The sequence below is a fragment of the Salmo salar genome, chromosome ssa20 (assembly GCF_905237065.1).
Source record: "Salmo salar chromosome ssa20, Ssal_v3.1, whole genome shotgun sequence".
NCBI lineage: Eukaryota > Metazoa > Chordata > Actinopteri > Salmoniformes > Salmonidae > Salmo > Salmo salar.
Window position 1 is genome coordinate 30,791,781 of NC_059461.1, and position 18,861 is coordinate 30,810,641.

At 42.9% G+C, this 18,861-nt stretch overlaps 1 protein-coding gene across 1 annotated transcript in view; it reads left to right on the plus strand.

Moving 5' to 3' along the window:
* The window catches only part of LOC106580415 (synaptic vesicle glycoprotein 2C), a 64,652-nt gene that overhangs the window by 13,154 nt on the left and 32,637 nt on the right, over window positions 1–18,861 (plus strand). The window contains exon 2 of the mRNA XM_014161451.2: window positions 3,545–4,344. Coding sequence (XP_014016926.1) covers window positions 3,738–4,344 — 607 coding nt within the window. The 5' untranslated portion in view covers window positions 3,545–3,737. The remainder of the gene's footprint in view (window positions 1–3,544; window positions 4,345–18,861) is intronic.

Here is an 18,861-nt window from a genome sequence, read left to right on the forward strand (position 1 = left end):
CCTGCTATTAGAGACAATGATAAATAACACAGGACCCTGCTATTAGAGACAATGATAAATAACACAGAACCCTGCTATTAGACACAATGATAAATAACACAGGACCCTGCTACTAGAGACAATGATAAATAACACAGGACCCTGCTACTAGAGACAATGATAAATAACACAGGACCCTGCTATTAGACACAATGATAAATAACACAGGACCCTGCTACTAGAGACAATGATAAATAACACAGGACCCTGCTATTAGAGACAATGATAAATAACACAGGACCCTGCTATTAGACACAATGATAAATAACACAGGACCCTGCTATTAGAGACAATGATAAATAACACAGGACCCTGCTACTAGAGACAATGATAAATAACACAGGACCCTGCTACTAGACACAATGATAAATAACACAGGACCCTGCTATTAGAGACAATGATAAATAACACAGGACCCTGCTATTAGAGACAATGATAAATAACACAGGACCCTGCTATTAGAGACAATGATAAATAACACAGGACCCTGCTACTAGAGACAATGATAAATAACACAGGACCCTGCTATTAGAGACAATGATAAATAACACAGGACCCTGCTATTAGAGACAATGATAAATAACACAGGACCCTGCTACTAGAGACAATGATAAATAACACAGGACCCTGCTACTAGAGACAATGATAAATAACACAGGACCCTGCTACTAGAGACAATGATAAATAACACAGGACCCTGCTACTAGACACAATGATAAATAACACAGGACCCTGCTACTAGAGACAATGATAAATAACACAGGACCCTGCTACTAGACACAATGATAAATAACACAGGACCCTGCTACTAGAGACAATGATAAATAACACAGGACCCTGCTACTAGAGACAATGATAAATAACACAGGACCCTGCTATTAGAGACAATGATAAATAACACAGGACCCTGCTATTAGAGACAATGATAAATAACACAGGACCCTGCTATTAGACACAATGATAAATAACACAGGACCCTGCTATTAATGACAATGATAAATAACACAGGACCCTGCTACTAGAGACAATGATAAATAACACAGGACCCTGCTATTAGAGACAATGATAAATAACACAGGACCCTGCTACTAGAGACAATGATAAATAACACAGGACCCTGCTACTAGAGACAATGATAAATAACACAGGACCCTGCTACTAGAGACAATGATAAATAACACAGGACCCTGCTACTAGAGACAATGATAAATAACACAGGACCCTGCTACTAGAGACAATGATAAATAACACAGGACCCTGCTACTAGAGACAATGATAAATAACACAGGACCCTGCTATTAGAGACAATGATAAATAACACAGGACCCTGCTACTAGAGACAATGATAAATAACACAGGACCCTGCTACTAGACACAATGATAAATAACACAGGACCCTGCTATTAGAGACAATGATAAATAACACAGGACCCTGCTATTAGACACAATGATAAATAACACAGGACCCTGCTATTAGAGACAATGATAAATAACACAGGACCCTGCTATTAGAGACAATGATAAATAACACAGGACCCTGCTATTAGACACAATGATAAATAACACAGGACCCTGCTATTAATGACAATGATAAATAACACAGGACCCTGCTACTAGAGACAATGATAAATAACACAGGACCCTGCTACTAGAGACAATGATAAATAACACAGGACCCTGCTACTAGAGACAATGATAAATAACACAGGACCCTGCTACTAGAGACAATGATAAATAACACAGGACCCTGCTACTAGAGACAATGATAAATAACACAGGACCCTGCTATTAGACACAATGATAAATAACACAGGACCCTGCTATTAGAGACAATGATAAATAACACAGGACCCTGCTATTAGAGACAATGATAAATAACACAGGACCCTGCTATTAGACACAATGATAAATAACACAGGACCCTGCTATTAGACACAATGATAAATAACACAGGACCCTGCTATTAGAGACAATGATAAATAACACAGGACCCTGCTACTAGACACAATGATAAATAACACAGGCAATCGGGGCACTGAAAAATGAACAATACATCTAAAAGGATCATTGGTCAGAAGCCAGCCAATGAGCCAAATGGGATAAGCAGAGTCACCTTGAATCAGCGGTATCATTTTGCCCAGTAAAATTGCATTATGGGAGTTGGAGCCTGGGCGGGGATTTGTGGCCTCCTGACAGGGATTCATTGTTCATTAGGCCCTGTAGAGTGCAGCTCAGAGACAAAGTGGACGGACGACCTGAAAGACACCCTCAGTCTCTCTCACACACACACACACACACACACACACACACACACACACACACACACACACACACACACACACACACACACACACACACACACACACACACACACCAGAGTCCGTGGGTTCTGTTAATCAAAAATACTACAAATTATATAATTTCATCATTTATATTTTACAAAATAAGGACACACACCTGTCTCCAACAGATTCAGCCTTCTTCCATTGGAGGATGTAGTAAATCCTTGGTTGACAGTTTCCAATATACCTTCTCTTCCCACCAATCCGTAATGTATATTTTATGCAAGCTATAATATGAAAGAGTGCAGCCAGGGCGATGAAGTAAATCTGTGATATACTGTAGGTCTTAGTTTACACTTTGATCACTCACAATAAATCATGTTACATTGCAGGGTTATGTTGGGGTCTCCACCAGCCAACCCAGGCCTCTGACGACTGGGAGGGTTTCCCCCTGCCCACTGTGTGTGTGCCCTAATTAATGTGTATGAAATCAGTAACCATGACAAACCAATTTCCTTCCAACACCCACTGTTTGTGTGTGTGTGTGTGGGTTGGTGACAAAGTGGTCATTTGCCTTCAGGTTTCCCGTGAATCCTCCCCTTGCATGGATTAAAGGATGACACTAAGGTTCTGCTTGGGTCGCCACATCCACTGTAATATACCAGCGCTTTATCAAAGACACATTTATTTGGGCCAGAACCTTGTTTATTAGTTCCTTCTCCAACACAAATGAATATGATTCGGCACATTTCCTATCTCTGTTTAAGGCCTGAGACTGATGTCGACTCATGAAATATAGAACAGAAGAGCTCTCCGGGAAATTCAATGTACTTTGTGAATATAAACTGAGAGTAATATGCCAAAGCCATTTTCTTCACATCACTCAAAGAAATGATCAACAGGAAAGGGAGCAGGCAGGCAGGACGGTGAGTGACTGTTTAAGAGAGTTTGGTGTCTGTGCTGTTTCTGCATCACTGTCTGGTTGTGAATGTAGCTGTGGAAACTACCGGAGTTAATCACCTTATCTGACTGGAACCTTTCTCTCTCTCCCCCTGTCTTTCTGTCTCTCCCCTGTCTCTTTCTCTCCCTCCTGTCTTTCTGTCACCCCCTCTTTCTCTCTCTCTCCCTGTCTTTCTGTCTCTCCCCCTCTCTTTCTCCTCGTCTTTCCGTCTCCCCCTCTCTGTCTCTCTCTCTCCCCTTCTCTTTGTCTATTTCTCCCACAGCCGGACCAATGAACACCACAGCCAGTGAGCGTATCTTTCTGTGGTGACCGCAGAGTCCAGGGCTTTCCCCTTTTGCATCTCCAGATCCACCACTCTGCTTCACTCTGCTCTGCTCCCAAACCACTCCACCAGCTTACATCCATCCCCCTCTGCCCCCCTGTACTTCCACCCCTGAACCTCCATCAGAGATAAAATGGATGACAGCTACGATAACAGGACTTCCTTAGTGAAGGGGGCCAAGGACATCGCCAAGGAGGCCAAGCGGCACGCCGTGAAAAAGGTCAACAAGGTCGTGGACAGCGCCACAGACGAGTACTCCCAGCGCAAATACAGCCGTTTTGAGGACGAGGTAGACGAGGGCGACGACTTTTACCATAATCCCCAGAGGCAGGACGGAGGCTACAATGACAACGACCAGGCCAGTGATGCCAGCGATGCCACAGAGGGCCATGATGACGAAGATGAGATTTACGAGGGGGAGTACCAGGGGATCCCAGCGGCTGGAGACAGGCGGGCCAGGGAGGGGCAAGTGGCTCTGGGGCAGCCCGTCACAGACAGCCTGAGAGAACGTAAGGAGCTGGAGAAGGAGAGGCAGGCGGATGAGGAAGAACTGGCCCAGCAGTATGAGCTGATCATCCAGGAGTGTGGCCACGGCAGGTTCCAGTGGCAGCTGTTCCTGGTGCTGGGCCTGGCCCTCATGTCGGATGGGGTGGAGGTGTTCGTGGTGGGGTTTGTTCTACCCAGCGCCGAGACGGACATGTGTGCTCTGGGTGGCTCCAACTCCAGATCTGGATGGCTAGGTAAGGGGTTTGGGGTGCGTGTGTGCATGTGTGCGTTCATTTGTGTGTAAAACATCAAATCAAATTTACTGGCCACATACACATATTTAGCAGATGTTATTGCAGGTGTAGCGAAATGCATGAGTGCTATAGCAGGTTTGTGTAAGAAGACAGGATTAAATTACTGTTGTCCACCTAGACTAGGCTCAAATCCCTGTCATTCGCATGAAGAACAGATGGAAATACAGGGGGTGGAGATTGGGGTACCTTGTGAGAATTCGTCAGCAAGTGGGTAACCCACCTCTACCATCCGTTCTACTGGCCAACGGGCAATCACTGGAGAATAAACTGGATGATCTCCGTTCGAGACTATCCTACCAACGGGACATAAAAAAACGAATATCTTATGTTTCACCGACAACACGGATAATATACAGCTGGCTGGGTTTTTGTGCATCAGCAGGACAGAACAGCTACGTCTGGGAAGACGAGGGGTGGGGGTGTGTGTCTATTTGTCAATAACAGCTGGTGCGCAATGTCTAATATTAAGGAAGTCACGAGGTATTGCTTGCCTGAGGTAGAGTACCTAATGATAAGCTGTAGACTACACTATCTACCAAAACAGTTTTCATCTATATTTTTCGTAGCCGTCTATGTACCACCACAAACTGATGCTGGCACTAAAACCGCACTCAACGAGCTGTACAAGGTCATAAGAAAACAAGAAAATGCTCATCCAGAAGCGGCGCCCCTAGTGGCCGGGGACTTTAATGCAGGCAAACTTAAATCCGTTTAACCTAATTTCTACCACCAATCCAATTTTCAACCAGAGGAAAAAAAACTCTAGACCACATTTACTCCACACACAGAGACACATACAAAGCTTTCCCTCGCCCTCCATTTGACAAATCTGACCATAATTATAACCTCCTGATTCCTGCTTACTAGCAAAAATTAAAGCAGATAGTACCAGTGACTCGCTCAATACGGAAGTGGTCAGATGACGCGGATGCTACGTTACAGTACTGTTTTGCTAGCACAGACTGAAATATGTTCCGGGAATCATCCAATGGCATTGATTATATCCCCTCAGTCACCAGATCACGCTCTCCGTAAAACATGTCAACATTCACAAGGCCAGATGGATTACCAGGACGCGTACTCAGAGCATGCACGGACCAACTGGCAAGTGTCTTCACTGACATTTTCAACCTCTCCTTGACTGAGTCTGTAATAGCTAAATGTTTCAAGCAGACCACCATAGTCCCTGTGCCCTAGAAAGCAAAGGTAACCTGCCTAAATCCTAAACTCAAAGCACATGAAGTCTGGGGATCTGTTGGGGCGGTATGCGAATTGGAATGGGTCTTGGTTGGCTTCTGATGTTGTTGATGTGAGCCATGACCAGCCTTTCAAAGCATAATCTCAATCGCACTCCCACTGCCCTTTCCCACCTGGACAAAAGGAACACCTATGTGAGAATGCTATCCATTGACTATAGCTCAGCATTCAACACCATAGTGCCCTCAAAGCTCATTACTAAGCTAAGGATCCTGGGACTAAACAGCTCCCTCTGCAACTGGATCCTGGACTTCATGATGGGCCGACCCCAGGTGGAAAGAGTAGGCAACAACACATCTGCCATGCTGATCCTCAACACGGGGGCCTCTCAGGGTGCATGCTTAGGCCCCTCCTGTACTCCCACGACTGCGTGGCCAAGCAGGAATCCAACACCATCATTAAGTTTGATGACGGAGCTAGGAGTGTTGGATCAGACTGCGCAGTAAAGGTGCGTTGTCACACGTCATCAGAGTGCACAGCTGAACACTGTATGCTGGAAAACACTCGGTTGGCTATTTTTAATTAAAACAAACCGCTATTCATTAAATACCAAACTTGTTTTTGTGTCGATTCTGCGACGCGGTTAGCTTTTAACAGCTAGGAAACACCGTTAACCATACAATAGTGCTAGGTGGCTGTAGTACAAACACACTGGTCGTCGTCGTGGGAAAGGCGCATTGTTAAAAACATTTTGTAAACAACTGGCTGCAGTAAAGAGCCAACCTGGATACTAAGGAGATCCTGGGGGAAGTCGACGACTATCAACAGCTTTACGCTATGGAGGAACAACATTCTCCATCATGGAAAGATCTGGCTACCTCACAAAAGAACCAGACAAAAAACGAAAGACAGATGAATCTATTTACTTTCGGTTGAAATAGAGGCTAGTGCTCTGGCTGGAATCCATGCAACACTGGACATGTTGTGTGAGGAGGTAGCAGGGCTGAGGGGGAGTTTAGCCAGAGTGAAATTGTCATGTTCCAAGGAGAGAACAAGGCACTCACAGCCAAGGTAAAAATCCACGATTCCAACATGGATTGTCTACTCAGGGAAAACAGGGTGATGAGGGAGTCGCTACTAGACATATAACGTCATAGCATGCGTTAAAGTCTAATATTTTCTGGGATTCCTGAGGACGCAGCCAATAATCCAGAGGGTGCGATCAGATAATTCATGTAATCCGCCTTGAAACTTGAAACCTTGATGCAACTATGATGGTGATACGATATGGATTACAATTATCATGAATATTAAGGCTATACGCACTACATGTTATACACATAGACACTTAACCATGCAAATTGGCGGGGTTATTATTTATTTGGACATCACACATTATAGTCTTACTCTTATACAGACATCATACACACTATCACTAAATCACATCCAATATCATACACATCAACCTACTCAGATTTACTACACACACAATATTTTATCTCCATTTTATAATATCTGTGGCATTGGTTCACAGGCAAAACAGGCAAGGGAATAAAACAAATATTGCTAGAACCTATTTCTTGAATTCTAAATATCAGACATTTGAAAGCTCTAGTTTTGACCGTCATAATACCTCTGATGGTAGTAACTTAACAAGCACTAATTATGGTCAATTTAGCCTGAGAATAGTATCTAGTTATGGTAAGGTGGAATAAAATGTTAAAATCAAAGGTTTAACATTTTTTAGTAGGTGACAGAATTCGGTCGGATCATCATTTAATTGGCCTTCATATAACTCTTATAGAATTTCCACGTGGACATTGGAAATTTAAACAAAGTTTACCGGAGGAAAACTTATTTAACTAAGACAAAATAATTTATAACTTAATTGTACCAGTATAATATAGGTTCAGCAAATCCCCTTATTGTTTGGGACACCTTTAAATGTACATTCAGAGGTCATTCGATATTCATGTAACGAGTCGGGAAGCAAGTACAGGTAGTAAGTGTTTTAATAAATAAACAAAACACAAACACACCGACATGAAACAGAGTCAATAACACCTGAGGAAAGACCCAAGGGGAGTGACAGATATAGGGAAGATAATCAAGGAGGTGATGGAGTCCAGGTGAGTGTCATGAGGCGCAGGTGCGCGAGACGATGGTGACAGGTGTGCGGGATAATCAGCAGCCTGGTGACCTAGAGGCCGGAGAGGGAGTATACGTGACAACTCATCAATAATAAAAAGGCCGTTTCTGGCTAAAGAGACAGGACTAACAAGGGAAATACATGAACTAATAGTACAGGTAGACAGCAAAAAAAAAAAAAAAAACAATACTACAGAGATACAAAATAAGTTAGAGGAAAAACAAAAAGAACTAGAGGGACTTATTCAAGAACGATCTAATGTAAGCTATTACAAAATAAAGCTAACTAGATGGAAAATGCACAAAAGTATTCCTGAATCACCAACACAAAGGAACGCTAACAAAAATAATTTGCAGAAACTCGTTACTGAAGACGGAGTCATCTATGATTCGCCGAATGATATTTTAAAAGAGGAAGCTAAATATTTTAAGCAGATGTTCTCTTTTCCGTCTCATCCACTCCCACTGAATGAAGATTACGGTAAGGAATTATTTCCAAATAATACAAAAATGTACAGAAAGATCAGTGCGAAGGCCAAATTACAGAGGAATAACTTTTTGAGGCTATTAAATCCTTTCAGTGTGGAAAAACCCCGGGGCTTGATGGCATACCGGTAGAGGTATGTCGAGGCTTTTTTGATTGTTTTAACTACTCCTATTGAAATGGTAGTCTGTCAGGTACTCAACAGGAAGGTCTGATTTCACTATTATGGAAACAAGACCCAGATGACAAATATAAAGATCCAGTCTATCTAAAAAAAACTGGAGGCCCCTTACACTTCAATGTTGTGATGCAAAAATACTAGCGGAATGCATAGCACTCAGAATGAAAAAGGTTTTACCAGGTATTGTTCATCCTGATCAGACAGGTTTTTTTACATGGACGATACATTGGAGATAATATACGACAACTACTAGAAATAATACATGTTTCATGATATTCTAAGAAGCCAGGCCTGGTATTTATAGCAGATTTTGAGAAGACATTTGATAAAGTAAGACTGGATTTTATTTATAAATGCCTGGATTTTTTTCAATTTCGGTGATTCTCTTATAAAATGGGTAAAAGTAATGTATAGCAACCCCAGGTGTAAAATAGTAAATAACGGCTACTCCTCAGAGAGTTTTGAATTATCAAGAGGAGTTAAATAAGGGTGTCTGCTGTCACCATATCTATTCGTTATGGCCATCGAAATGCTAGCTATTAAAATCAGATCCAATAACAACATTAGAGGATTAGAAATCCAAGGCTTAAAAACAAAGGTGTCCATGTATGCCGACGACTCAAGTTTTATATTAAGTCCGCAAGCTAGATCCCTGCAATGTCTCATTGAAGACCTAAACTTTTCTGTACTCTCTGGACTATATTGGATCTTTAAAAAATACAACTTTTACATTACCCTGCAGTTTACCTATAAAATTGGCTGACGGTGAAGTAGACATAGTTGGTATTCATATCACAAAAGATATAAATAAGCTCTCCACAATACATTTCAATAGAAAACTTGTAAAAATAGACAAGGTCCTGCAACCATGGAGAGGTAAATACCTGTCTATTTATGGAAAAATTGCCCTGATTAACTCCTTAGTCATATGTCAGTTTACTCACTTACTTATGGTGCTGCTGTACCATACAGATTGCAAAATAGTTGGGAAGAGATTTTTGATGTACCGATTCCATGGTACAAGGTGTATGAGTTGATATATAAAACAATGCAAGCTTCAAGACTTTGTGCTTTTCAGCTAAAATTATTATATAGAATTATTGCCACCAACAAAATGTTGAATATACAGGGCATAAAATCATCGAAGCTCTGCAGATTTTGTTGTGAGGATACAGAATCAATAGACCATTTATTTTGGTATTATTTTGTCATTTTCAGGCATTCCTGAACCTGAGACCAGAAACAGGTTCAGGAATGGCAGAAAATGCATAACATTGATCTAAAACTGACCCTAGAAATAGTACTGTTAGGAGATCTGGAGAGACCGGGTCAGTCAATTACTAATATACTAATACTCTTAGTAAAAGTATTTATCATCAACTCGCAATCTGTGGATTCTATTCGACAAGATAGATTGAAATTGTACGTTAAACATCACAGCATAGTTGAAAGATATGTGGTGTGTAGAAATCCAAAGAGGTTGGCCAGCAGAGATAGGTGGGATGGGCTGAAGGAAGCTGAGGGTTGGGATGTGGAATTGGAGAGAAGTGGGAGTGGAGTTGCTGGGTGGGAGATAGAAGTATAAAAAATAATGTCAAAATAAAACATAATAAAAAGTAAGTTTGAATGACACTGAGGGGCAGTGTTTTTACAGCTAATGCCGGTTTGGCTGAGGCTGATGCCGTGCAGGTGTTTGTACACATGCATATACACACTCATTCAAATACACACATACACGGACACACATACATGTAATAGTGCCAGACATGCACTCAAACATATACAGTTGGCTTTGCTGCTATGATTGTAGTTGTCCTTGATGTCTTTAGTTTGTTTTTGCATTGTTGTTTTCTGTTTTCCTTTGTCTTTTTTCTCTTTAGTTACATTTTCTTGGTTGTTCGTGCATTGGGGTGGGGGTGGGGAATGAAATTCATTTAATTACATTTTTTAAATTTATTTTTATTTATTTATTGGAGGGGGAATGGGGGAGCGGTCTCAGATGGTTGAGGGGCAGCTATTGGGGAACTGTGGGGGGATCTTGGAGGGTTCGGGTCCCCGACCTTGAGCAGGGCATTGACCCTGGATACTTCTGTGTGTCGCTCTGAATGGGAGTCTGTTGGATGACTGGTATGATGTAGTTGTTGAGCGGCTTCACTGCAAGTATATTGTATGTTTTGGATTAATAAAAAATAATAGTTTGCTGACAGCACAACAGTGGTAGGCCTGATCACCGACAACGATGAGACAGCCTATAGGGAGGAGGTGGACAACAAGCCCTCCCTCAACGTGAGCAAGACAAAGGAGCTGATCGTGGACTACAGGAAAAGGAGGGCTGAACACGCCCCCATTCACATCGATGGTGCTGTAGGGGAGCGCGTCGAGAGTTTCAAGATCCTTGGTGTCCACCGCCTGGTATGGCAACTGCTCGGCATATGAACGCAAGGCGCTACAGAGGGTAGTGCAAACTGGCCAAGCTCCCCCTTTGTTTTTACACTGCTGCTACTCACTGTTTATTGTCTATGCATAGTCACTTTACCCCTACCTAAATGTACAAATTACCTTGACTAACCTGTACCCCCTCACATTGACTCGGTACCGGTACCCCCTGTATATAGCCTCATTATTGTTATTTTATTAAAAATATATACATACTTTAGTCTATTTAGTAAATATTTTTAACTCTTTCTTGAACTGCATTGTTGGTTAAGGGCTTGTAAGAAAGCATTTCACGTTAAGGTCTACACCTGTTGTATTCGGTGCATGTGAAAAATAACATTTGATTCGATTTGACTAGAGTACAGTGTAAAGGCATCCGCATACATAGGTTCGGTTTGCTCCTAGCAGATCTCACCTAGGCAAAACAACGTCTGTGCTCTCATACTCCCTAAAGACCTTTGCTTGGAAACGAGAGGAAAAAAAAGGGCAATATTACTGTTGCTTGTCCCTCTTGATTAAACAGACTACCCCTTTCCAATTAGGAAACTCTTGGGAATGTTGTGGGGGACTGCAGTGGCAGTTCTAGACCATTTCAACTGGGGGGGCCCAGCTGGGGCCAGTTGTACTGTTAGAGGGGCCAGTTACATTAGACGTTATTGTTGTCATATCGGTTTCTTCACTGCATTGCAGGCATTAGCAGGCAAAAGACCATGTTCATAATCATCATCGTTGCCACTGTCTAATAATGGATGTAAAAAAAGAACGATAGCTAAAATCTACGAAAGGGCGTAGACTTCGGCTACCAAACTTCGACTTGCCTAAAAAAAAAAGACCAAAACCAACAAAAACGTCACAAATTATCGTCATAATATATGCGCAAACTGTTTTGACTGGGTGTAAAAAGTCCTCAATTGTCAAACTTGAGTAAAAGTAAAGATGCCTTGAGAAAATGACTCGAGTAAAAGTGAAAGTCACGCAGTAAAATACTACTTGAGTTAAAGTCTAAAAGTATTTGGTTTTAAATGTACTTGGAACTGCTAAACTGTTCTTAAGTATCAAAAGTAAAAGTATAAACCATTTAAAATTCCTTATATTAAGCAAACCAGATGGCATAATTTCTGTTTTTTTATTGACGGATAGCCAGGGGCACACTCCATCAGACATCATTTCCAAATTAAGCATTTGTGTTTAGTGAGTCCGCCAGTTCAGAGGCAGTAGGGATGGCCAGGGATGTTCTCTTGATAAGTGTGTGAATTTGACAATTTTCCTGTCAAAATGTAACGAGTACTTTTGGGTGTCAGGGAAAATGTATGGAGTAAAAATTACATAATTTTCTTTAGGAATGTAGTGAAGTAAAAGTTGGCAAAAATATAAATAGTAAAGTACAGATACTACTTAAGTAGTACTTTAAAGTATTTTTACTTAAGTACTTTACACCACTGCTGGTAGCATACGGTAAGCTTAATGGTATGTTGATTTCTTTGCCCGTGTTGAGGGACTAGTTATACCAATGTGTTAACTTGGAGCCACAATAGTGCAAATGATTGCAGGTCTGTAATCCATCACGAGCAAGTCTGACATGACATGTGTGTCCAGGGCTTTCTGTGTCATACTGTAAAAACATGGAATCAGTCAGCCCTCAACTCCCCCTGCACAGTGAACCATAGCACTGCTACTTATGTTGCTCCATGCGCTGCTTCCCCTTATTCATCACGCATCGTTGGGAAGGGCACGTAAGGAAGCATTTCACTGTAATTCTACACTTGTTGTTTACGAAGCATGTGACAAATACAATTAGATTTTCTTAATCATGTCCCCTCTTTTTCCTTCTCTCTCTCTCTCTCTCTCTCTGATTGCCTCGAGGCTCCTCCCCTGATGAGGTGACAGGCTGAACGTGATTGTGTGTGTGGACACACTCCATGATTACTTTGACCTCGTTGGAATCCAATTGGGCTTTTACAGGATAATTATACTTAATTACAGTAAACAAATGGTAAAGAGGGTATGTGCTATACAGGTGCCATGGCAATACTGTATATATTCTACATTAAAAAGTAGACTACATGTAACTTAATTGCTGTTGAGTAGAGCTCCGTTGTCCAAGCACAGGTGATATGTCTCTGTTAATGATGCTATGAGTATAGTCTCAAACTGCCAACTTACTGGTAGGCCAACACTTTTACTGGCTCACTTTATCTAGGTGTTTGTCTCTTTTCTGCAAAGCATAAATTGTGCCTAAGATTCAAATACACTAAATCATTTGCAAAGGCCACAAATCATTCTATTTCAAAAGCACCAACTAGTTGTTGGCGGTGTCAGCATATTTAATTACACATCTGTACATTCTGTATCAGTACAACATGGGTGTGATTTGGTCTCCATGCAGATGGATCTCAGGGAAACATTAATCACATCCCAGAGACTGATGCTTCGCATCGCAGGGTGGTCAAACTGAGCCCAGTGTAACTGAATCATGCAATATGAAAAACACAAAGGCCTGTACAGGATGCACAACAAATATTACAGAATTCAATTTGGACCTAACAAGATCCCACAGGAATCTTAACTGCTGCATGTGAATGATTGAGGAATGAGAGGTTCTAGAGTGGGAGGTGAAAAGGAGAGAGAGAACAGTGATCAAAAAGAGAAGGATAAAGGGGAATGGCATCGAGTGAAGAGAGAATGAAGAAAGAATGATATAGGGGAGGAGAAAGGAAGAGGGATGGAGGGAGGAAAAAGTAAGTAACAGAGGAGAGGGAGCAGAGAGGGAGCAATGAGGGAGCAGGGAGGGAGGAAAGGGAGCAATGAGGGAGGGAGGAGAGGGAGCAGGGAGGGAGGGGGATGTGGGAGGAGAGGGAGCAATGAGGGAGCAGAAAGGGAGGGGAATGTGGGAGGTGAGGAGGGAGGTGTGGGAGGAGAGGGAGCAGAGGGAGGAAATGGAGCAAGGGGGAGGGAGAGGGATGTGGGAGGAGAGGGAGCAGAGAGGGAAGGAGGATGTGGGAGGAAAGGGAGCAGAGAGGGAAGGGGGATGTGGGAGGAGAGGGAGCAGAGAGGGAAGGGGTATGTGGGAGGAGAGGGAGCAGAGAGGGAGGGGGGATGTGGGAGGAAAGGGAGCAGAGAGGGAAGGGGGATGTGGGAGGAGTGGGAGCAGAGAGGGAAGGGGGATGTGGGAGGAGAGGGAGCAGAGAGGGAAGGGGGATGTGGGAGGAGAGGGAGCAGAGAGGGAAGGGGGATGTGGGAGGAGAGGGAGCAGAGAGGGAAGGGGGATGTGGGAGGAAAGGGAGCAGAGAGGGAGTGCAAGAGGAAGGAGAGACTTAACGCCTAATCGTATCACTTTCCACCTCCTTAGCTGGCCTCCTTTTCTCTTTCTGTAACTCTCTACTTTCTCACTCACTTTTTTCTTGGTTCTTCCCTTTTTTTGTCTCTCTCGTTCTCTTTGTATCTCTCTCCCTCCTTCCCCCTTTCTATCTTCCTCCCCTCCCTAAAATCTGTCGATGGCCCTTGAGCAAGGCACTTAACCCTGATTTGCTCCAGGGGCACCATAGTAGTATGGCTGACTCAGTAAAACAACACATTTACTTTTGCACCTATCTGGTGTATGTGACAATCAAACATATTTTTTCATCTCTCTCTGTCTCTCTGTCTATGGTAGCTAGCTGGCAGTCTGTGAGTATCTGCATGGTCCAGGCCAGGGGCAGCTGAGCATGGCTAAACTGCAGTGAGATCGCAGTGCCACTGCAGAGATTACACTACACACTACTAGAGCAGAGAGACTGTGTGAGGGAGAGCGTGTTTGTGTGTGTGTGTGTGTGAGGGAGAGCGTGTGTGTGTGTGTGAGGGAGAGCGTGTGTGTGTGTGAGGGGGGGCGGCGTGTGTGTGTGTGTGTGTGTGTGTGCGGCTCACAGAGAACCTGCAGCCACCTGCAATATCAGTGTAATTGTGCTGTCTTATCGAGCGCTCACTGAATCAAAATACTTCATGCCTATCTGTTCATTACCCTCAATGCAAGGAAGCTTAGACGCATTACTGAGCTGAATGAGATATCCCATTTTACTTGCACTCCTAGACCAAGATAAGTATACTTTCATAAACATTTTATTGAAATCTTTGCTACCAACCAAAATCAAAGAGCCCCAATCTTTCTTTCTGCGGGGGTGGTGGTTTCCTTCCGGCAAAGAGGGGGAATGAAACCCATCAAGCCTGACATGATGTAGTACAAATGTGATTACATGCTGCTCAGTGAAAATGAGCTAAAGAGAGGAGAGGAGAGGGAAGGAAAAGGAGAGGAAAAAGGAGAGGAGAGGAGGAGAAGAAAAGGAGAGCAGAGGTGAGGAAAAAGGAGAGGAGGAGATGGGAGGAGATGAGGGGAGGAAAGGAAAGAGGAAAGATATAAGAAAGAGGAGAGGAGGACACAAGCAGAAAAACAAGAGCGGGGAGAGAGAAGCACAGACGGAAAGAAAGCAAAGCGGAAATGAAAGATCAGAATAGAGGAGAAAAGAGATGAGAGAAGAGGTAAAGTGAGAGAATGAAACAGTGAAAGATACAGGGAATCACCCCACCGTTGTTCACAGTGACAGTGTTAGCTCCAGACAGGCATGCTGTAGTCCTCTATATGCTGTATGAATAAAACAGAGCAAGCATTTTGTGTGGCGCTGAAACAGTTTGTCTCTCTAAGAGCGAAGAGCATCAAAGCGTGAAATCGGAAAAGAGGCCATGATGCAGCTGAGCGCTCTCACCACTCTCATGGGGCTCCTCAGGATCTGACAGCACAAACAACACCACCACCACACCAGTCACTAGGGTCTTTCTCCCTCCCTCTCCCCCGCCCTCTCTCCTCTCCCTTTCTTCAACTCCTCTCACACTCTCTTTCTCTGAACTCCCCTCCTCTCTTTCTCTATCTCTCACTCTTATTCTTCACTCCTTTCCTCTTTTTCAGATCTTCTGCCTCGTTCTCCTCTCACTCCATCCTAATTTTCTCCACCCTTTTTCTATTTACTTACAGTATTCCCCTCTCATTCTCTATTTGCCCTTTACTCTTTTTCTTTCATCATCTCTCATCTTTCATTGTCTAGTTTTCAAGAGCTGCTGAATGATGATACTTAACTGTGTGTATGTGTTCTGCCGCACTGCTCAGCTCCAGCGCCTCTCCCTTTAGATAGTGTGTTGGTGTGTGTCTGAGTGTTTGCTGAACGTTCCCTGTTTTGGAAATGTGTTTGGACATATCTGGGATCTATGCTAGTGCTTTGGTGCAGTTCTGACTCAGGGTGTTTATTTGATGACGCTGTACCACAGAGTTTCGTTGCCATGCCGTTCACCAGTCCCAATTCAAATACTGTGTATTCTCTTAGTTTGCTCCTAATATCCGCATGCTCCATTTTAGTTCAAACTTCCACACTGGTCCCAAATAATTGCAGTAATATCAGTGTAATTCTGCTGCTTTAGTGAGTGTGTTTTGCTGTCAAAGAATAAGCCTTGTTGCACCCTGTTGAAGAAACCCAATCACCCAGACAGTCAGTAGTTTCAGAGACCCTGTTCTCTTCTATCACCTCCTGCTTGGCCACAGATCACCTCATCATCACTACTCTCCTCTCTCACAGACTCTCTTCCCCTAGACATTCTAGATGTGACCTGTGTAGACATGCTGTCATCTATCTCTCCCTCCAGCAGGCCTCTGGGCCACAGCCTATACATGTAAATTGTGTTCACATGTGAAATAGCCTTGGATTTCCTCACTTTGCTTCTATATGGATGGTGAGGGGAAAGCTTGTGACAGAGGCTAACATGTGAATAGACCTGCCTGTCTGTTGGCCTGCAGGTTTGAATGAAGCCAAGCTAAATCAATACATCAGCTGAGTTTGATAGTGAGGGAATTCCAGTTGATTTTAGTTGTCTTTGAGCTGCCTCACCATTCTCTCTCTCTCTCTCTCTCTCGTTCTCTCTCTCTCTCTCTCTCTCTCGTTCTCTCTCTCTCTCTCTCTCTCTCTCGTTCTCTCTCTCTCGTTCTCTCTCGTTCTCTCTCTCTCTCGTTCTCTCTCTCGTTCTCTCTCTCTCATGTCCTCTCTCTCTCTCATGTCCTCTCTCTCTCTCGTCCCAACCAGTGAATCAGCCATGATAGGACAGGGAGTGGCTGAGATAATGGGGAGCACTGAGCCACTCTGACAAACAGGGCTGTCTTTCTCTAGGCTGGTCTTAATTGAGGGTTTAATGTCTATTTTGTCAAATCTATTCCTGTATGTCATTAGTATAGCAGCACTGTATAATATTTAGTAATAATGTGTAATATAGTTGAAGTCGGAAGTTTACATGCACTTAGGTTGGAGTCATTAAAACTTGTTTTTCAACCACTCCACAAATTTCTTCTTAACAAACTATAGTTTTGGCAAGTTGGTTAGGACATCTACTTGGTGCATGACACAAGTAATCTTTCCAACAATTGTTTACAGACAGATTATTTAACTTATAATTCACTGTATCACAATTCCAGTGGGTCAGAAGTTTACATACACTAAGTTGACTGTGCCTTTAAACAGCTTGGAGAATTCCAGAAAATGATGTCATGGCTTTAGAAGCTTCTGATAGGCTAATTGACATCATTTGAGTCAATTGGAGGCCTACCTTCAAACTCACTGCTTCTTTGCGTGTATAAGACAGGACCTCAAAGAAATTGTAGACCTCCAGAAGTCTGGTTCATCCTTGGGAGCAATTTCCAAATGCCTGAAGGTACCACGTTCATCTGTACAAACAATAGTACGCAAGTATAAACACCATGGGACCACGCAGCCTTCATACCGCTCAGGAAGGACACGCATTCTGTTTCCTAGAGATGAACATCCTTTGGTGCGAAAAGTGCAAATCAATCCCAGAACAACAGCAAAGGACCTTGTGAAGATGCTAGAGGAAACAGGTACAAAGTATCTATATCCACAGTAAAACAAGTCCTATATCGACATAACCTGAATGTCCGCTCAGCAAGGAAGAAGCCACTGCTCCAAAACCACCATAAAAAAGCCAGACTACGGTTTGCAACTGCACATGGGGACAAAGATCGTACTTTTTGGTCTGATGAAACCAAAATAGAACTGTTTGGCCATAATGACTATTGTTATATTTGGAGGAAACGGGGAGGCTTGCAAGCCGAAGAACACCATCCCAACCGTGAAGCACGGGGGGTGCAAGCATCATGTTGTGGGGGGTGCTTTGCTGCAGCAGGGACTGGTGCACTTCACAAAATAGATGGCATCATGAGGGAGGAAAATTGTGGATATATTGAAGCAACATCTCAAGACATCAGTCAGGAAGTTAAAGCTTGGCCGCAAATGGGTCTTCCAAATGGACAATGACCCTAAGCATACTTCCAAAGTTGTGGCAAAATGGCTTAAGGACAACAAAGTCAAGGTATTGGAGTGGCCATCACAAAGCCCTGGCCTCAATCCTATAAAACATTTGTGAGCAGAACTGAAAAAGCGTGAGCGAGCAAGGAGGCCTACAAACCTGACACAGTTATACCAGCTGTGTCAGGAGGAATGGGCCAAAATTCACCCAACTTATTGTAGGAAGCTTGTGGAATGCTACCCAAAACGTTTGACCCAAGTTAAACAATTTAAAGGCACTGCTACCAAATACTAATTGAGTGTATGTAAACTTCTGACCCACTGGGAATGTGATGAAAGAAATTAAAGCTGAAATAAAACATTCTCTCTACTATTATTCTGACATTTTACATTCTTAAAATAAAGTGGTGATCCTAACTGACCTAAGACAGGGAATTTTTACTCTGATTAAATGTCAGGAATTGTGAAAAACTGAGTTTAAATGTATTTGGCTAAGGTGTATGTAAACTTCCGACTTCACCTGTATGTATGCAATGAAGATTCTTATCTTATGTCATGATTTTAAATGCACTAGTTTTTAAAAACTTTTTCAAAAGTGTGACTAGTCCTGTTTCGATGCTCTGTCAAGTAGTACTCCCAGTTTGCTACAGCGTAATAATTGCTTGGGTTGGTCCAGGAGC